This window comes from Lycorma delicatula, chromosome 8 (assembly GCF_047948215.1).
Source record: "Lycorma delicatula isolate Av1 chromosome 8, ASM4794821v1, whole genome shotgun sequence".
Taxonomy (NCBI): Eukaryota; Metazoa; Arthropoda; class Insecta; order Hemiptera; family Fulgoridae; genus Lycorma; species Lycorma delicatula.
Genome location: NC_134462.1, coordinates 2,132,739 through 2,155,643, shown reverse-complemented (window position 1 = coordinate 2,155,643; position 22,905 = coordinate 2,132,739). Strand labels below are relative to the sequence as shown.

The following is a 22,905-nucleotide window of genomic DNA, read 5'->3' as shown; positions in this document are numbered from 1 at the left end:
GTGAATTTTAATCATGTATTACACTAAAAAAAAAAAATAATAATTAATTGAGAGATAAAAAAGATTCATATTAAAAATTTAATTTGAAAGAGAAATGAAAAAACATTTTAAGAATGTAAGAATTCTTAAAAGGGTAAATAAATAGGCTGTATTGTCAAGGAATACATAATAAATAAAAATGTAAATTATCTAATAAAATCAAAAGTGATAAAGTACATGTTGTCTGTAGTGAGAGAAGGAGGTTAACATGTTCATTATAATGCCAGTAAATCTCAAATGCAATCTTCATGCTACAATTGCAAAATACTGTTTAAAGTATTTTTATTTCCCTCAACTGAGATGGCAGCCAACAAATATTTCCTTCTTGTTATAATACTCAGAGTCACTTCTCTTAAATTAAATTGCAGTTTGTTAATTGTTTTTCTTTACGCTTTTCTAAATTTCAGCCCATTTTCTCCTCAAGTTGTGTATTTTTTTTTTATTGCTTACAGGAGATTTAGTAATTTCTTTAATTTCTACACTACAATAAATTCTAACAAACAATTCAGTTATGTTTATGGATTATTAGATACAATTTTCTGTTTTTGTTAATGCAGTTAATTGTTTTGCTAATACTTTGTAAGAAATATAATTTTTTTACATCAAAAATTAATTTAAATGTCAGGAAAAGATTTTTGAAAGTGTATGTTTGGAATGTCGCTTTATATGGAAGTGAAACTTGGACAATCGGAGTATCTGAGAAGAAATGGTTAGAAGCTTTTGAAATGCGGTGCTATAGGAGAATGTTAAAAATCAGATGGGTGGATAAAGTGACAAATGAAGAGGTATTGGGGCAAATAGATGAAGAAAGAAGCATTTGGAAAAATATAGTTAAAAGAAGAGACAGACTTATAGGCCACATACTAAGGCATCCTGGAATAGTCGCTTTAATACTGGAAGGACAGGTAGAAGGGAAAAATTATGTAGGCAGGCCACGTTTGGAATATGTAAAACAAATTGTTAGGGATGTAGGATGTAGAGGGTATACTGAAATGAAACGACTAGCACTAGATAGGGAATCTTGGAGAGCTGCATCAAACCAGTCAAATGACTGAAGACAAAAAAAAAAGTTAATACACATACATATTACATTAAAATTTAGTTACTTCTTTTTCCTACTGCAGATTATAATATTATCAAGTTGACAATTGAAATTCAAATAATAACAATAATTAAGATAAAGTTTTATTAATAGCTTAATTAAATGTTTAATATTCTGTACTAGTTTACAAATTAAAGCTGTTATCTATTTATGACAAAGTTCAAAGTTATGTAATTTGTAATAAATGTATATGTATCATACATCAAATATATTATATATATATATTTTTTTGTAACACACACACACACACACACACACACCTATTTATCTAGATTCAGAGAAAAACCCAACCATAGCAAAAGACTTAACTATTAATTACAAAAATCTACCAATTATTGATATCAATCATCATAATCAAATTCTGTTCGATGGTCTATTAACTTATGTTTATTTTTAATTTATTTACATAATAATTTCCTGAACAATAAATTTTTCCACTTGTTTTATTTCTATGAGTTTTGTATGTGTATTTTTCTATATTGATTATGTTATTGTGTATTTTTACTAGTACATATTACATCAAGTTCTCACATATTTTGAGTTGTTTTTATACCCTCTGCAGCATTCTTGAAAATTTATTTTTAAATAATTTTTTGTTTTTCCATTTACATATCATAATATACTTTTCAAATTTATAAGTAATTATTATATTTATATTTATTTTAATCATCTATAAATTTTTCAAATTTATCATGAAAAATAATTATAATTTAATTTAGATAAATCATAGTTCAATGCAGTGGTATTTCCATAAGCTTTGGTTAAAAAATCAAATGTTTTTGTGGCAGACTTGTTGAGTTTCACAGAAAATTGAATATTCAATATTGTCCAATATTTTCCACCATCGCAAACATAACAAGGTTATAAAACATGACCATTTATGAACAGCAGCAGTAGTGCGCAACTGACTCAACCAAATTGTAATTATAATTTATTTTAATATATAGATATAACATCAAAGCGATAGCTAATACCATATATTTCTGGAAAGAAAAAATAAACTCTTCAACAAAACAACAAACTTGGAACCAACAAACAAGTGATGATGTTTTACCTATTTGAAACGTACAGTCACAATCACTTTTTTTAAATAAAAGTTAATATATATATATATATATATATATATATATATAGGGGTACCCCCTATGCTAATAAATGATTACATAGCAATGAACATGGTAATTTTATTTCTTTGAGAATAATTACAATAAATCACAAGTCACAAAAAAATGAAATAATATTAAGAAGGAAATATAAAAAAAAAGGAAGAAATTATATGAAAAAACAGCTGGTGTCAGAAACCTACTTAAAATATAAAGTGCTATTATTCAATTTCCAGCAAACAAATATACATCAGAATAGTTCAAACGTGGACGCATGAGCTTTTTATAGCTCTAGCAACCACGATTAAAATAATTTATCATTTTTCCAGCAAACAATTTTTGTTATGATGGATTTTCATCAAGTAACAGTTTCATCCATCGATTATTTTATTGATTGTTTTTCACCGATAATTTCTCTGATCACACTTTTACTTATTAAATAGGTTTAATTAGATTTTAGAGGTGGTGATACAAAACTGAGAGTTCAATAAAACAACTTCCTAAATTTAAATTAAATATTTTGATAATATATTCATGAATCAAAAATATAATACATTAACAATAGAAAAATTAAATTTTTTATAAATTAAGAACAAAAATATTACCTGTGAAAGGTTCCTAACACTTTCCCATTCGTTAGCGATCCATATAAGCCATTCATATTCTTGAGCACGAAGAGCGTAAAAGTCTATGGCAAGAATTATAGCTAATGGATCACCATCTGGATCGAGAGAAAGCAGTACTTTACACAATTCTAGAGCAGTTCTATAACAAGCTCGTGCACCCACAAATGTTAAATGCTTAAAGAGAGCCACATACAGAGCCCTGCAAAAAAAAAAGTTAATAATTATAACTGGTAGAATAAAAATGCTTTTAAAAGAATCTAAAAAAAAATCATTTATTAGATTTTTCTAGCATTTTAAATTGCATTTAAGATTTTTCTAGCACTTTAAATTGCATTTAATAAGTAAAAGAACTACTAATGATAATTATAAACATCCCAGTAACAACTAGATTTTAAGGTGTAATGTAACTAATTTGCTAGAATCAATTAATTCACAAACGACATACGCCATTCTTCTACTTCATACAAATGACATTTTAAACAAAAAGAATGTAAATAAAAATACATTACCCTAAAAAACAGAAATAAAAATTGGGTTTCATACAAACCTTAGTACTTTGTTAATGCAGAAGTCATTAAAAAACTAATATTCTTTGTACTTTAAAGATAAATTTCTAAATCTGTCCAAGTAATGTGCTCGCTCTTTGCAGATAGAAATACTGTATTTCTAAGCTTAGAAATCACCTTTATAACCTCGTGGGAATATTTAATAAAATTAATTTTAGTTTACTAATAACTAAGATTGCTTCAGAAAAACTATGCCTCTTTTCAGCTTCCCAGCTATTAAGAAAAAAATCATCCCTGTACAATTTGTGAATACCTAACAATTAATATAACCTCCATCCATTTTCTTAATCATGTTTTGAGTTGTTTTATACTATTACCCAAACATTTTCAATTGGTTTTAAGTGTAGGGTAATGTTTTGTTCTTCCAAAAATTTTTCCACTTTTTTAGCAATATGGCATGGTGCCAAATCTTGTTGGAATACTATGTTGCCTTGTGGGAAATTTTTTTAAGTTGTGTCACAACCCTTTCCTTCAGATTCTTGATATATCCATCACTTTTCACTATTTTTCACCAATAACCAACCCTGTGTTGGAGTGAATTCTCTTTTACAGCCACATTTGCCTTTCCTTTGAGATGAAAAGGACCAGTCTCTTAAACTGTTTTAAAATAGCATTCATTTTCCTCAGTCCAACACCACACTCAGAAGCTGTTTGTTGTGTTATATTGGTATGCTCAGAAAGAGAAACAATTTTTGAATGCTTTCTTGGGAGTTATGTCCTTTATTATATATTCAACAAACAGGAAAAAATATTAAAATATGATTTTATAATAAAAAATGCAATAAACTTTCACAAAACACTATTTATAATGTGAAAATTGTTAATAAACTAAAGAACAATAACCTCACATTACACAGACAACTTAAAGAATGGGTGTGGTCAAGCAGTGTAGCCACAACATAGAAATAAACAAAAGATCTTCCTGAGGAATAGTTTGCATGCTACTAGATATATATACAAAAAGTACATACATCATACTTGCCTTGAATCATTTGCCATCACTGACAGGACTAAAATCCATCACAATGTCAATAAAACCACTTAAAATTAAACAAAAAAAAAAAGAAGCAAAGTTATAGTTACCTGTTTTCTTCTCTTCGGTAATCAAGCCTACAGTTTCCAGTCGCCAAATTAAATGATGGATGGAATGCACATTCAAGACAATATAAAGCTCTCTCAACCAACTCAGCTGCCATAGCAACATCTTCACTCAATCGACAAAGTTCTGATAATTGTAATAAAGCATCTACATGATAAGGATGAGTATTGATAATTGCCTGAAATGACAAAAAGGAATAACCTATGAATAAATAGGTCCATACAATTTTAATAATGATTAATGTTTCTAGTAATTCTATTAACAGTATACCTCCAACTCAAAACCAAAGTAAAGTGAATTTTATTATCTTAACTTGTAATACATCCTTTTCAATTAAACAATTATGAAAATTTTTGTAAGAAATTCAGTAATCTTTCATTTTCAAATAGTTTGGCGATTATAAAAAACACTGTTTTTTGGTCTCAAAAAAAAAAATTTCAAATAATGTATTTACTGGTTTACATACAAAATAATGATAAAACAAAAAAATTAAAATTGAAAAGATTATGATCAATTGTTATACCAATTCTCTCTTCTGATAAACTTAAAGTTCAAGGAAAAATCACATAAAAATTAAATAAAACAGAATTAAACATTATTATCAAACAAACAGAAACCAAAGCGTTATCTAAAAGCAGACAAGCCATTACAGATATCTCATTTTACTATTAAACATAATGACTATTAACTACTCCAATGAAAACTAATAAAAATGAGACAAAAATAAAATAAATTCAATGAAATAAAACTATTTTAAAATAACTTATAAGTACTCATAAACACATTTTCTTGAAAAATGTTAATACATAAAGGTTTTATTCCTCTTTTCCTTTTAAATGGATAAGTGGTTTTAATCAAGAGAGGGTAGTCCTGGGCAAGAGTATAAGCTATCCTGATGGGCAGACAACCCTCTTTTACTATCCACCCCTTTCATTTACTTTTAATCCCTTTTTTCCCATTTTCAGTTTTGTAGGTGCAAGTCTTGACTGTAATAGATTCACCACACTGAAGATTGCACAATCCCAGTGGCTGTAGTGCCTATTTTGTAAAACAAGGCCTCCTTACTAATCACCTCTCCCACAAGCAGTTAATAATATTCAAGGGAGGCACAAGTGGCAATACTTTTTATGTTAGATCTCAAATTTTTTTTTTAATAACAAAAACCTCTTGTATTTATTTTACTAGATAAATAACGAATCAAATATCTAACTAAGAATACTGCATTACGAGACCATTTGAAAAGATATTTATTTCAACCTTAGTTAAATGGTGCATTTTCTGTTGACTGTACAGTTTAACTTTAGCCCTGTTCTTAAAAATTAAAAATAATAATTTGACAATATCCTCAATATACTAATAGATTATAATTGTTTAAAATATCACACTTGTGCGACATGTAACAAATTTTAGAAATGAATAATGTTTAGTAATCAGGACTCTATGTGTGCAAATTGCACAAGTGTGATACGATACTTTATCTATTTTTAAGTGTGCAAATATCTTCTGTTATCATTAAATTTTTTTCTTAAATATTTTAATTACTTCTTTTAAGATACATCTTAATCCAATTTTTTATTATTTATCAAGGTTTCATGTTAAGCAAGTATTTAAAAAATTAAGTTTTTTTAGGGAAACAAAACAATAACACATAAATTATTTCTAATTTTTAATTTTAAGCTTTTTAAAATTTTCATTAAGGTAAACAAGCAAGTTTTAATATTTTTTTTAATATTTCTACCTAGTTTCACAGTTTTGTGGTTAAGATGTATCCTGGTTAAGATGTATGTAATCCTTTTTTTGGTTTAGTTTAACTTAAAACAATTTTTAATAATGGGTGAAATTTCAACTAAAAACTTTTATTCATTCTTGTTTTATGTAAATTTACTACTTCTTTACACTCAATGATTAATTAAAAAATCATACATAAAAATATATTTACTAAAAAGAGAGATTTTTAAACTGCCAATAATTTGTGCCTTAAATTAGTGAAAGACACATTTAATTACAATTGTTTGAAATTAAATTACAATTAAAAAGATTTCAAAATTCAATATCAAATTTTGATCTCCAACAAGCACTGCAAATAGAGTATAATTAATAACAAAGCGAAAGGGTTAAATGCAAAAAAGAAAAGAAAAAACAGTAGTACCTACTTTAAAAGGATAACTTGAAGGAGTTTTACAGTAAATGAAAACAGAATTCACTTTTTAAGACAATAAAATTTCCTGCTTTCACTTCGTAGTGTATTGACATTTACACTTATGTACGTTAAAGATAACTGAACTTCATAACAATTGTTGGTGACCTATCACAAAAAACAAGTCATCTTGAAAATGACAGAAAATCTCAAAATAATGAAAATACCACCCCACCTTGCTAAGGTAAATGAAGAAGGAAGCATTTTCCAATTTCATTCTACACTTAAGTGAGTACACAATTAAATATCAGCATTCCAAGTTCACTAAAGTGCATGTAATATAGAGCCCTACAAGTGACATCTTAATTCTGTTCAACACAGGGACTGGCTAAGTATTATGATGCACTGCTATGGATCAATGAGTTATACATAGTGAGCAGGGAAAGATATAACCTCAGCAGGGAAGATATCTGCATATTTTATTAAAGTAGAAAACAAAAAATGATTTACAACTTACAACAATATTGTCTGGATTAAGGCTTTCAACAGCATCTAAAAACTTTATCTGTATTTGCTGATAATTTACACTGTGTTCATAAGCAAAATACATTCCATTAGTGCCTTCAACTACATACATAGTCAGACCTAAAACAATAAAAGAGTATGTAATTATAAAACTTAACATAAAATCTTGTTAAAAACTTACATAACTCGGTCAGTTTATTAAGAACATATTCTGAGGTTTTCCTAAGTGCATACAAAACTAAATGTAAAAAAAAAATCATTTTTTATATTTCTTAAAATCAAAATGAGTTAATATTAGAAATGAAAAAAACCGAAGTTTCAGCAGGTATAAATACCTGCTTGTATAAGATTATAATTCCACATTAATTTCTATTAGTATAGACAAAAATTCAAATGAAATTATTTTTCATTTTGTCTTAGAACTACATATAAGCATCTTAAATATGTCAAACTCACCAGGTTTCCCAATGCAAGGCCAATTGTCTTTAGGTGATATTAACCATGTTGATTTCAAATGGCCTCTACTACGCATTCGTCTTTTGCTAAACAAAAGCAAATGAAACATTTATTCACATGAATAAAAATTCATAACATAAAATCAAATAATGAATAGAAGGTAGATATAGTCATTTTTCTTTAAGTTATAGCTCACAGATATCTATATAAAATCCAGATAAATTTGATGTATAAAAATACTGAAGTTACAAGTTTTAAAAGATGTACATTCAAGCAATGTCCCCAAAAGAAACAACTTCAACCTTCAATTCACACAAATACAAACATGTATCTAAACAATGACGTCAAAAATTAAAAGTACAAATGTAGACTAAAGTGGTAATTCTCATTAACTGAGTCACCGATCAGATTTATTGGGTGGTAGCAGTTAACATAGCAATCAACTCAGATCAATAAAATTATATACAGCGGTTGATTATCAGACGCATGAACCCAGCCACCTGAAGTTCTCAGTAGGCCTTACAACAATCTGACACTAATATGGGCCCACCTATAGTTTAGTTTTTATCATCTTAATGAATGTCTTTAACAATCACTCAGGGGATTCAACCACAACCTCTGACTGTATTCCTCACATAATTAACTGAAATCCATTTCTATGGAAATGGAAACTACCCAGTTATTTCTGCGTCTCTTAAATAAGCTTTTGTCTGTATTAAAACACTCTCACTACTAGGTTTTTGTGAGATTCTTGAGATAACAGAAGAACATTGTCCTGCACATACAGTTTTGAATGATTACTACGGTTTTTATTCGTGTTATGCTGCCAGTTATAAACATTTGTTATTGTGAGTTCTTTGCACCAGTAGTAAATAAAATTTCAAATCACAACAACTAAAAGTTAACTAACTACCTTCCAGCTAACTCCCAATTCATCATGTACTTTTGTTACATGTGCAAATATTGTACTTTGAAATGATCCTACACTGAAATATAATATTTCATTTCATGATTATTTAACATTTTAGAGACTCTGTAATAACCTTGCTCCTTTAAAAATGTCAGTTTCTTCCTCAGTAATCAATAATTCTCACAACTTCATTTTCAATATTCAAAAAGATTATGTACAGTATAACCAGTGAAATATCAGCTGAATTGAGTAATCAAAAGAACTTTCATAATCACAACAGGAAATGAAGAATATGACAAATTGATCTAATCAGGAGAAGTTAATAATACAAGTTCTGTTACCTATATGAAAGAGATAATACAAAATTAATAACATTCTTTATTTGTTTGCTACAACATGTTTATAATTAATCTAAAAATGAAAAAATAAAAACAAGACTATCAGTTAAAAGAGAAGTACCAAAAATAAATGTAATATCAACGTAGACTAAAAAAATTACTTGTTCAAAATTACTAATGACAAACGTTTTAGAGGATTCTTTTGAAACTTACTATTGCATTCCTTCTTCAGTAGAATTAAGTTCCTTTCTCCAGAAAGGAACTAATTAATTAGGTCTAATAGATAAAAATTTTTCTATATCATTAATTATCTTCAACATTTTAAAAGTTTTTATCAAATTTTATGTGTTCAACAAAGTATACTAATTAGCACTCATAATAAACGCTTAGATTTGTAACTTCATTACAAATAGCAAAAACATTCCTACATTAGATTACAAATATTTGTTAAACATCAGGAAGTTAAAACTGGATTTAACAGCAATTATCAGATGCTTTGAAACATTTAAAAATAAATGCATTACATCAATGCATCAACACTACTCTGAATCTAACTGCAGGCAGGGTGGATGCATATTTTTATGATATTAAAACAATAATATTAAAGAAATAAAATAAATAATCATATACAAATTTCACAACTAACGACAAATAATAAGAAATAAAATAATGCTGCAAATTAAAAGCATTGTATTTGTATAATATGTACAATAAAAACAATAAGTACTGCATTTATTAATTTCAGGTTACACTGATTACTGTAAAAACAATGAAGATGAAAAATTACAACTAACTAAATTTAACAACTTCAATACTTGAACTTTCAAACAAATTTAAAATTAGTCTTAAGTTATCTACAGGTGAAATTTAATAATAAAATGATTACATTCATAAATGAAATAGTATGAGTTCTGCTGAAAGTATTCATATCACATAGTACTTAAACAAAACTATTTCCAATATTCACTTCTAACTGTTATCATCTCCCAGATGTGATCCTTGCAATTTGACACATTTACTCCACTACTTTTCTTTTTGTTCAAAACATTTCTAGAAGTCTTGCTTTTTAATGGTATTCAGCTGAATCAAGGCAAGAAATTCCCACTTTTACTATTAAAAACTAAAATAGTATCCTCATAAAAAGGTATATAAAACTGGCAATGACAATTAAAATTATTGAAGTAAAAAGGATTACACCAAAGTGTTACAGATAATATCATCATATAAACATAAAAAAATAACTCTCAAAGTAGAATAAAAAGATATTACTTTTTACTGTTTAAGCAGAGAATTTCTATAAGAATGTAATAAAAAATGTTATTAAAATTGTGTTAGGTGGAATAGAATGCAGAAAGTCTCAAAAAATATGAAGAAGTAGGATGTGATGACTAATGATAAAATAAATAAAAATAGAACTCAATAGACATACCTGAAGCCACTGGTACACTGGAAAAATATATTACAACAATAATCTAAATTAAATTATTCTACAACAATATTCTTAAACATGGAATATAATAAATACAAATTAATAAATATAAAAAAACACATATTTCTAATAAACATTTATATTTAAAATTAGCAATAAGATTTAACATTATTAGCAATAACTTTTCATGTTCAATACCTTTGTTCAGACTGAGCAATTTTGTGACCAAATATTCGTTTTAATTCATTGTTTGGGTTTAAATAACGATTCTCAATAGATAACACACCTTTCCTGTGAATCGTAGGATGGCTATCATCTTGAACAATACAAACTCCAACGCTCTTACCTAACATTTCATTCACTTCTCTAACAGATCGCTCAACCTCATCCTGAAAAAAATTATGAAATAAAAACTATGAAATTTTGCCACAAAATATTAGTTTGATGTGTGTAATTTTCATGATGACTTGATAAGTGTTTCCATAACTGTAGAGAAATTATAAATATAAGAGTAATACAGAAAGAAACTTAGGTTTTAAAGGTAACAAATGAGTAGAAGGAGTGATCACCATTTCAGTTGAACAGTGTAATTTGACTCGGTACACATCTAGCAATGTTAGAGTAAATTAGCAATCTAGCAGAATAATTAGTCACAATTAGCAACAGTAGTTAAGTGTTTCTTTTATCTCTTTAATAATGATGATTTATAATGTGTACTAATGATACACTTGAACTAATTAACATACAGAAACTACTTAGATGATATCATCATCAAATTTTTTAAGCTTATGAAGATAATGTAATGAATAAGGGTATTGCAAAAAATATGGTATGTTTTGAAATGGGTGGACCAATCTCCACAATGAAAATACAAGTGTCCAGCTTTTGTTAATGATGAACTGAACACAGTTGAAGATAACCAGTGATTCTAAAATTCAGAGCTTCTGGATTCATCAGATCTATAGCTGTTTTTCACAAAGCTATCACAATAATGCTTGCATATTGTTAAGTCTTGTTAGCAAGGTCCTAAATGTTTTTTACAATACAACCTAAAAGATAGGATCAACAGTAACCTTTTAAAATATTACAGTATCAAAGGTGATGCTTTTCATGATAAAATTGTTACATACAATGAGTTTTATATGCAAATGAAGGCAAAAAAAAATAACTGATGTAAGTCGAATTTATTTACCAATAAAACCAAAAAAACAAACTGACTCTTACTTTTTTGTGCCACAAAAACCAGAACATCTGTCTTTTAGGATAGCAACATATCTGTCCCAAAATGAGTTTCTGACTGATTTCATAGAATTTAAAAATGCAATAAATTTGGAAGAGTATTTTTAAGACATTAAAGAAGTTACAAAATCCCTATTCAAAACAAACATCACGCATATTGAGTTCCAGTATAGTTTTCTTGCACATCAAACCTACTTGAATGGCATACTGCCATGTCCACTAAAAGTTAACAGCAAAAATTCATGTGAAGTGTTTGAAAATCCTCCTTATACCCTAGACTTAGTCTCTTGACCTAATGATTACCATAACTATAAATATGTAGATGTGGCTTGTATCCCAGTGCTTTGACAAATGATGATGAGCAACAACCAAGTGTGGAAGGATGATTCATTCAAACCACAGATATAAGACCTTTAAACGACAGTATTCAAAAGCTTCTCTAAAACTAAAACCAATGCCTCAATTTGACTTGACACTATAAAGGTGTTTCTAAAATAGTGGACTAACTACACTTCTTTTGGATTTTACTTGTAAAATTAAACAAAAAATATCCTTAAGAAAAATGGCGATTTCTCCTTCATTCTCCCCCAACCCGCCATTTTATTTTTATATAAAAATTTATATCTCAGTACAGATAAACAAATCACATTAATATTTGGTAAGTGTCTCGTTAATAAAGTTTTAAAATTAGCAAAAAATCAGGAATTAAATACCATCGAAAATTACAAAATGGCAGCTATGTTTATTTTTCAATTCGTTATATCTCCATAAATATTAGTTTTATAAAAATTTACGTTATTTGCTTAAATATTAAGCCTTTATTTTTAACAAAATGGCATTTTATTTTTTTTAAATTGGTTTAACAAACAGCTGAGTTATGGCAGAAAATTGATGTAATTTTGTGTCTGTTTTCATGTCCTCCATTTTACGTTCAATTTGATTTAAATATTGTTTTATTTATTGTTAATTCTAGTACTGTAAATTAGTACCACATTACATAATAATTTTCTCACAATAAGATTTAATATTAAATAATAATAAAACAATTGATATTAATTTTTCACTTTTGAATAATTTTACACAGCGACTACTATTATTGATCATGTTAACAATGTATAAATAAAGTTTCTTTCAACAGGAATGGCCATTGTTATAGAAATGATATGTTGTAAATAAACATAAGTTACTACCTGAATACAATATACAGAAAAGTATCTATAAGTTGTAGTTTTAATTTTAAATTGTATATAATAAAAACTGAAAAACATATGTACAAATACACGTTCACTGTTTTTTTGGGTAGCCCTCAAAACAAAAAAAAAATTTACCATTTTTAATACAAACTCAAGAAGAAGTTTAAAATGAATTACAATTCTATTTTGATACGGGAACAAAAATAAATAACCATAAGACACAAAGAAGATTTTTCACAAAATTTACATATAGCATTATATTTTATCAATACATTCAATAAGCAATAACCACTAATTTATTAATCTGAACTGCAAGAAAAGTTGAATTGTACATTTTGTAAATTTTAACACAAAATTGATAAAATAAATAATTATAATTATAACACTTGGTTTTCTCAAATTATCATAAAATTACAGTACTTATTTAGCTATGTAATAATAGGTTAGCCAAGTATATTCATTCCTATGAATTTATCAAATATTTTTAAAACTATAATTTATCACAAATACTTTCATAGTAATGAAAGAATGTTTTTTTGGTATTACCACATTCTAACATCTAATGACTATTATGTAGGTAAATAAGTGTTACTAGCATCACATACGTAAAATTAAACAAGGATAAGGAATATGCAACATCAACCATGTGCTTTAGAAATTCAGGAAAAAGAAATAAGAATAGATTCTTTGACAACTGCATTTTGGAAAATACTATATTGATAGAAAAATTAATAGTTCCCACTTCAGACATGAAGTATTCTAACGGATACATTCAATTTAATAAACCAGCTGCAATTGTTATACTTAACTTACTATCTTCTAATTCAAAATTAATTAGTTGTGGTAGTCTTCTAAAATTGTTAACTACTAATTATTAATCAAAGAAAGAAATGTCTACCCAAATAGTGTTTCTAGAGCCAATTAAATAAGAGTATATTTCTGTCTACGATTATTTAAAAATATTACTTTAACATGAGATTTTCAATGTTTTATGTATTCCAAAACCTGATTAGATTTTTTACATCGCTTCAAGTAATGTATATACTAAGAATTAATCTAGATTTAACATGAAAAAAAATTTCATAATAGAGTACTATTAACTTTATAATATAAATATAGTACATAATTAACCTCAATATTGTCTTCACTACTTCTGGCATTATTTGGCACTTTTCCAGGTTTCTTCTTCTTCTTTTTCTTCTTTCTGCGAGCATCTCTATTATCATTTGTTGCACCTTCATATGCGTTCAATGAACCAGTTGTTTCATGGTCATCATCTTCCTTAACTTCCGACTCAGAATGTGACTGCTGGTTTAACTGTAAAATTAAATTTATTACATAATAATATTAATTATTAAACAAATAACTGTTCTTAATAAAAAGAAATATTAGTTAACAGAATGTTCCATTCTTCAGCAATATATAAGGCTGTAATAATTAACAGTGTCGAACAAAATACCCCGGAAAAGTCTTTCAAAACAAAATTATTAGTTCAACTTAAAAATTCCAATCTGTCTGTATTAAATACAATACAATTAACTATAAAATCATTTTTACTTCCATGTACAAAGTAAAGGAAGTATTGTAATCATGAAAAATTTCAGTTTACAGATTTCAACGGAAATATCCATTTTAACCATCCCTAAATAGTTTCACCGTGACATCTGTATATACGTATATCTCACATAACTCAAAAACAATTAGTCATAGGATGTTCAAATGTTGGATTTTGAAATGCTGTAACATCTAGTTGTGTACCTTCCCTTTAGAGTGCAATTGACTGAACCAAAAGTACCTAAAAAAAAACCCCAAATTCCAAAAAAATTGGATTTGGACTTTTTCTTAACTACAATAATAGCTCTATCATCGAGAGCTTTTCAACAATATATCATAAGTGGTACTTATTTTCATGGTTCCAGAGTTATAGCCAAACAAAATTTTAATTAATGAAATATTTGGATCTTACACGGGGAAGGCACATGGCACATCGGTTCGAATCTGACTTCATCTCCTTTTTTTTAACTTTTTTTTTTTTAATTTAAATATATTGATTTATTAATAATTATTAACCTCTGATTGTAAAAAAAGTTTTATGATAAATAATAATTCAATAACAATAATAAAAAATAAAAAAATATCATAAGTTATTAATGAAATAAAATTTTAGTACTTTATTTTTAAAAAAAAATGTGTATATGAAATTTAATAGGTGTAGTCATATGGTGCCCACATCAGATTTTTTATTTCTTTTCTATAAATACTATCAATCATCTAAAGTAATAGAATATATAGTACAGAAATGCAGTAGTTTGCATAGCAGAAATTTCAATTATTCTCACAGATAAGCACATAAATAACAGTTAGAAAAACTATATTATACACATGCATGCATTTGCAAATACATGCATACATTATTATAAACATACATATACGTACATACTAATAGTATACATATATTCCTAGAATATAAGAGGTGTAATTACAAAATAACAAGAATTTTTTAATTCTGGACGTTGTTTCTCTTTTTGAATGAGTTTGTATTTCCCCATGAATGGCAGCACTGCCTATAATGCATACTAATATTTTCAGCCATATCAGATAATTAGTTTAAATTTGACAGCTGAGTAATTAGAATGTATTTTATTACCAGCAGTGATTTTTTTTTAATGACAGAACAAAGGAACTAAATTTTGCATTAAAAATGGAATAAATTGCAGTGAAATGGTGAAGATGTTTGAGAAGGACTTAAGGCAGCACGTTATGACAACTTCCAAAGGTTTATGAGCAGTACAAAGTTTCAAGAAGGCCTTGAAGACAACAAAATGTTGAATGTTCTAACACATCAACAACTGATGAAAATGTCAATGAAATGAAGGACAGTGTGATCAATAACCATCAAATCTGTATCAGAGAAGTTGTTGAAGTGGTGGGAATCTGTAAAGGCATGTGTGAAATAATTTTGATTGAAATTTTGGTTATGAAACCAGTAGCAGAAAAATTTGTTACAAAACTATTGAATTTTCAGGAAGAGTAAAGCCATCAGCAAGCATTACTCATGACTCAGAAACACTCAAACATGAAAGCTCAATGAAAGTTTCCTGAAGAACCAAGAATAAATAAAAGCTTGCCAAGTTCAACTGAATTTTAAGGTTCTTAATTTTTTTATTACTATGCGTCATCCATTATGAATTCTTACAAGGTTGTACAATCAACAAAACAGTATTACTTAGCAGTTTTACGCAGTTCACATGAGGATCAAAAGGCAATGACCACAAATATAGGCATCCTGACTCCTGTAGGGGAAGATACCCGCTTTGTGACGATCCGGTTGTCACACCACTCCCTCTGTTCATAGGACTGATGGGCTTTATTTTTCGTATGACTGATAGGCTTTTTTTTTATTGGAGGTCATCTTTTAGACCCTCTAAACGAGATAACAGAACACAGTCATCAGTTTGGCCATTGTCAGAACACCACTGATGGAAATGTCTACAGAGACATTTGCATCAGTGTATTTACAAATCATCTTCTATCATCTTCCTCTAACACTGAAAGTTTCACACAAAAACTCTTCCTAAATCTAACTTCAATTATACTATGCATTCAAATCATTAATTGAGTCTTTAAACACTAAAAATTCTATCCCCATACCAACAAAACAAGTGTTGAGCACAATGAAAATTTTATCCTACATTTCAATTTACTCAAGTCCTCTTGATTAAAATATCCTATCTCTCTATGCTTGGTCCACTTTCAGGAGCAAGGTTAATGCTTATACCCTCCCACACTGCAGCTCCGTCACAGAGTTCTCCACATAACTTAACAGCAAATATATCAGCTAACCGGGGCTCAATGACGACATGCCTATTTCGGTAAAGTAAGAACCCAGGCAGGCCCCTAGCCATCCACGTTGCTATTCTATCTATAAATCTATAACAGCAGCAGACCTCATCCGGGCTAAGAATCTAAGGAAGCCATCAACTACGTTCCATTCTCTTTTGGTTTTCCAATTATCTTGCAAATCAAAACCAGAATTGATCCTCGCAAGTTCTCTAGCTACTTTGGTACATTCAGCTTCGTACTTGAGGCAGACATATAAGATATGGAGCATATTATCAACGGCCCTACACCCTGGACACAAGCATGAATTAATCAAACCAAATCTGACCAACCCATCTCAAAAAGCACTACGTCCACAAATATGGATACACAGTTCTTGGATTTTTTCCACCATAATGCTTCAGCTCTCATACTTTAGTATTAATTTGAGATTATTTACCCAAAAATGCCATAGCCTCTATTTTCTTGTGGGCTCAGCAAAACTTTTCTTGTTCCCACTTATTAAGAGAACATTATTCAAACAATCTGCCACATAAATGAAATTAAGAATAAAATTGTTAAGTTAACTTAAGGCTATACTAAAAATATTGTAGCTATACAAATCCATAAATATTTTCAGGAATGGAAGGAAAGCTGGCATAAGTATATCACATTTGTGGGGGACTACTTTGAAGTGTACAATATTAATATGTAAGAACAATTAACTCTGTTAAAAATTACGATTCTAAAAATTATCATAATTCTTAAAAATTGTATTATTTTTTATTATTAAAATTTTTAACAATCGATAAATTAAAATTCTTGTTTTTTTTATCAAACCTCACATATTATTTAACACAAAATGTATACATGACAAAGTTTTAAACTATATCAACTAAAAGGTAGTTCACAATGGATACTACAAAGTTCTGTCAACGTTTAAAGTTTTTAGAAACATTCTTGAATTCAATTTTTGAAAACACCATCATTATATTAATATCAGAATTTATTTCAACACTTCTTTCTGATGCATCTTTGCAAATAATAAAGGATATAGACTTACATTTCCTGATCATCTTTGGCATTCCAGAATGAATTCACAGTGAAAAAAAGCAATGAACTTAATGATCTTTAATAATAAAATAAATTAATGGTGAACAATGCAATAAAGGAGAATGGAATGGTGGAGTTCAAAATGATCTGAATATAAAAAAGTTTCATCATAACTTTTCCTTTGTTCTAATATTATATTATAGAAACTTCTTTGTCGATGATATAATTTTTATACTTGGTGTACTGGAATTTTGCCTAAAGATCATATAGAAAACACTATGTATTGACTCCTACGATTACATATTATATGTATGATTAATTTTCAGAAAATTTTTATTTATCAGATAAAGATATGTGATAAAATACAAACATAATCTTTATACGAAAAACATAATTTTCGTATTTCCATAAACGAAAATTTATTAACTGAAAAATATCTGTATGAAATAATTTTTCATTTTTTCCTACATAATTAGTATTGAATTGTTACTGTAATGACATACAGTATAATGTCCTGATATTAAAGATATTTTCATATGAAAGTTCAATAAATTTATTACGAAAAATTGAAATAAAAATATTACAAATATTCTTGTATTTCAGAAATCCTTAGTAGCTTACATTTGGTAACATTTTCTTTGCAACTGTTTTCTGATTTTTTATCAAGATATAAGTTTTTAACATTTATATATCTTTTAACCATATCTTTTAACATTTTAAAAATAAAAATATTTTTCATTGGCCTTTTCATATTCAACAAAATGTTAAAAAATAAAACAATTTTTATAAAAAAAATACAATCAATTTCTTTTTAGAAACATCCACTTTTTCAAGTCAGCACCAAAAGTGACAACAATAATATTCACCCTTAATTACAAATTTTTTAAAGTTTTTTAAAAAGCTAAAAAAGTATTTTTATATAATTTTTTTGAGTAGGTTTTATATTTTTTCAAGTTTTACTTTTATATATTGCCGCAAGTAAAATAAAAAAAAAACCTTATGGGCTAGCAAAGTAGTTTATATGTATGTTAAAGGCAATTTCATTTTTAGTATGCAAGTATTTAATTTTCATACATTTTCTCACAAAAATAATATTTTTAAGTTTTAAATAAGCAACTATTCCAAAAAAAAGTGATTAATAATGACTACTTAGACATGGATAAGATACATAATGAACTGTTATTAGAATAAAAAAAAATATTGGCAATATATATATTTAGCAATTTATTTTGTTTTCTGTAAGTTTACAAAACTGAACATTGGCACTGTATGCACAAATTTTAATAAAGCAAGTACGATTTCAGCAACTTAAAACTATAAACTTTTAACAATAGAACACTGGCACATGATGAACAATTAAAGAAAGTACACTTGGTAAAAAATCAGTAAAATAACACCCAAGTTGTTCTAGTGGTAAACTCGTCATCGCAAATCAGCTGATTTCGAAGCGAGTTCTAAGGTTCAAATCCTAGTAAGGGCAGTTACTTTTATACGGATTAGAATACTAGATCGTGGATACTGGTGGTTCTTTGTTGGTTGGGTTTCAATTAACCACACATCTCAGTAATGGTTGACCTGAGACTGTACAAGACTACATTTTATTCACATTCATACATATCATCCTCTGAAGTAATACCTTATGGTAATTCCAGAGGATAAACAGAAAAGAGAGAATAAATAACAGAAGGCAAAAATTGTTCACAAATATACATGTTGATTTTCACCATTCCTAAAATTAATGTAACATCATACAACCTTTTTTATGCTATGAAATCTACCACCACCCTGCAGTGGTAGTAAATATTTTAGTGACTATAACCATATATTTTCACTAGTCCACTGATTTTATAAATTTTTTTTTCTGAGCTGGTCTATATTAACTGTATTAACAAATTTCATATTAACTGTATTTAACAGTCCAAACTGTGAGATAATCTAAAAACAGTACAGTAATCTCATGAATTCATAAAAAATACTGACTTTTTCAAGAAGGTATTCTCTCCTTTCCTAATAATATTCATAAAATTTACTTCTGCTTCTGTTTAACTGTCATTCTCCTTATAATTTAATTTTGAAACATTGGTTACAATCTGTTAAAACAAGAAAACTGCACAGATTTTGATTTAACAATAATGTTGACCTTTAGTATTCAACTCTGCAAAAAAAGTCAATATTTCTCTACAATAACTTGGCAACACACTAGCTCCAAGAGCTTCATGTTAGCATATGAAAATGTAACATTTTTTTGTTGCCTTTTCTTGGTAGTTTGGAAAACCATTTTCCAAGATCACAAATATATACACTTCTTCAATACATTATAATACATTTATAGTGTGCTCTACAAATAAAAAAATGTACCCTTTATGAAAAATTCACAATCTGTGAATACAATAGAAAAAATGCACACTGCAAAATGATTTACCAAAAGAGAAAAATCCAAAACTAATGTAAATAAAATTGCAGCCAATTCATGGTTTACAAGTAAACATTGTATTCACGTTGCGTATATCATGAACATGAAAGAACAGTAGTTTACATCATACTCGGCATTTTACAATAAGAAAAGGCAACATATAACATGAAATAATAAAATTTAATCCCATATGTTGACTTCTAAAGATCAGCTTTTCATTAAGCGATTTTGCACAAAATAAAAGCCCACAAACCCGTAAAGGTAAGCAAATAAATTGAGAGCATGTTAAGTGTATCTTACCAAATCATATCTATTTAGATTCAGTTGCTTCTTTTTTGCACCACCAGAACTTGAAAAGTCGGCCTCAGTATCACTCGCATCATCTGCCAGAACCGACAGATCTTTTTCACCTTGCAATCCTAATTTTTTAAGCACGCGATAAGACATTTTTTAATCAGAAATTCTATCACATGGCTTAAAGAAGCACTGCTTATTTAACTGATCCGCATTAATTATCTTTTTTCAAAGATTACCAGCATCAAACATAAGAAAAGTTAGATGCAAAGTAAACTAATCTTCCCGAAATACAAAACAACTTCCCTAAAAAAAAACACAATACTTTATTTCATTCAGATTTATACGAAAATGAATATCTTCGACTTCATCAGTAACAGCAAAGCTTTTTATGTACCGTACGTGGTTAAACTCCTTTTAATACTTGTCAAAACAAATATTCAAAAGACAACACGAAACCAAATGTTCAAAATTTAGTTCTTTCTTCATTTAACAAAATATATAGAAATTATTCCTTCAACATTATTTCTTATGCACATACAAATCAAATAAAATCAACATGAACGATCAACAAATTCATCAGCACAGTATCTGACATTTTATGACGTATAACAAAGATTATACGAAAAATCAGCTGCTTTTAAGGTCGAAAAATATTTATTATTAAAAATTTTATATATTCAAAACGATAATTAGAAAAAAAACAAAAATTATTTATGTAAAAAAGCAATTTTTCATTAAAGATTCATTTGAATCTATAATAATCATAAATTAATTTAATACATATCTTCATCGACATTTTAAACAGCGACCACATTAGTGAAAAGGCGGTACATTTAAAATTATAGAAAAAATTAATGTGAACAACACATGACTTCCTTGTACGCCTATTAAATTAATTTACTCATTTTTTGAAATTGAAAAGCACAAGATTTTGTTTCATTAAAAACGTCTGATATTTTTTTATTTTATTTTTCATTATTATTCATCGAAAACAATTTTTTACAATGAGAGGTTAATAATTATTAATAAATGAATATATTTAAATTTAAAAAAAGTAGATGAAGTCTAATTCGAACCGATGCACCTTCCCCTAAGATCCAAATAATTAAATTTTTAAAAAAATTATTTGGCTATAACTCTGGAATCAATGAAAATAAGTTCCACTTACAATATATTACTGAAAAGCTCTCAGTGAGGGCTTATTACAGTTTTGCAGTTAAGAAAAAGTCCAAAATCCAAAATGTTTTTGTATTTTGGGCGTTTTTGCACACTTTTGGTTTAGTCAATTGCAATCAAAAGGGGAGGTGCTCAACTAGATGTTACAACAGTCCTAAATCAATAATTTCAACATCCTACAACTAATAATTTTTGAGTTATGTGAGAGACATATGTACATACATACATAAAGACATCATGTCAAAATGGATATTTCCGCTGAAATCTGGAAACCAAAATTTTTCATGATCATAATATTTCCTTTACTTCATACAAGAAAGTAAAAATATTTTAGGTTTGAATAATTAAAAAAAAGAACTGTTAGCAATCAAACTCTGTCTCCTGTTTTGTTTACCTCTGAAAAAAGTTAAACTTTTAAAAAAGGTTAAACTAAAAAACTTAAAATTATAATGAAAGTAAATCTTTAACTTAAATAAATAATTAAATACACTAAAACATGACCAAAGAATTCATACATGTATTTTCCTATTATGATTCATAACTAGATTCCAAAATCAAAAAAAAAAAAAATTTTAAGATGAGATTAATGAAATCTTTTATAAACACAAAAGAGATGTGTTTATATCTCTTTTGAAGCTTTATATCTTTAGATATTTTGTTTTTATCTCTTTAGAAGCTTGGCAGACAACTGGCACTGGCACATATTTTATACAAACATAATTTATTTTTAACAAATGTTAAAATAAGCAGTAGTAAAACATTTTTTATCATTTCAGACATTAATTAAATTTATATAATATACTGAATAGTTCAATAATTTAAATTTTTATTTATTTGATCTATATTTCACAAAAACCCAATACAACATCAATATTGCTTGTACAAAAAAAAAATACTAACATAAGTTAAGGATTTTGAACTATTACATTTTTTATTTAAACTGGGTAGAGGATGAATTTTTTTGTGATACAATAGAATTAAATTTATACTTGCCCTTAATAGAAACAATTACAGTTGATGTCATTTGAATTTAACTGTTACCTTTCATACATTATATTATATTGAAAGTAATTATAGAGTGTGCTCTACAAATAAAAAAATGTTCCCTTTATGAAAAATTCACAATCCGTGAGTACAATAGAAAAAATGCACATGGCAAAGTGAATCACCAAAAGGGGAAAATCCAAAACTAAAATGGTCTTTTGCACATAAAGACAAATGTTTTGTTTTTGTGATGAGCTCTCTTCATCATAACTAATTACTTCTTTTAGCTGGTCTCTAGGATTGCAGCAATGTAAAATTGAGACTCTCATTTCAGCCAAAAGATACAATATGCAACAAAATAAATATACAAATTGAAATTGGTAAAAAAATTGTAAATAATT

The 22,905-nt window shown here is 27.5% G+C and overlaps 1 protein-coding gene across 1 annotated transcript in view; it reads right to left on the bottom strand.

Annotated features, from left to right (window-relative positions):
• Positions 1-20,937, bottom strand: part of Nulp1 (Nuclear localized protein 1) — a 47,241-nt gene extending 26,304 nt beyond the window's left edge. Inside the window, exons 1-7 of the mRNA XM_075372534.1 lie at positions 20,348-20,937; positions 13,894-14,079; positions 10,529-10,719; positions 7,654-7,739; positions 7,190-7,317; positions 4,520-4,713; positions 2,850-3,069 (exon numbers count right to left, since the gene is read on the bottom strand). Coding sequence (XP_075228649.1) covers positions 2,850-3,069; positions 4,520-4,713; positions 7,190-7,317; positions 7,654-7,739; positions 10,529-10,719; positions 13,894-14,079; positions 20,348-20,494 — 1,152 coding nt within the window. The 5' untranslated portion in view covers positions 20,495-20,937. The remainder of the gene's footprint in view (positions 1-2,849; positions 3,070-4,519; positions 4,714-7,189; positions 7,318-7,653; positions 7,740-10,528; positions 10,720-13,893; positions 14,080-20,347) is intronic.
• Positions 20,938-22,905: the final 1,968 nt, after the last annotated feature.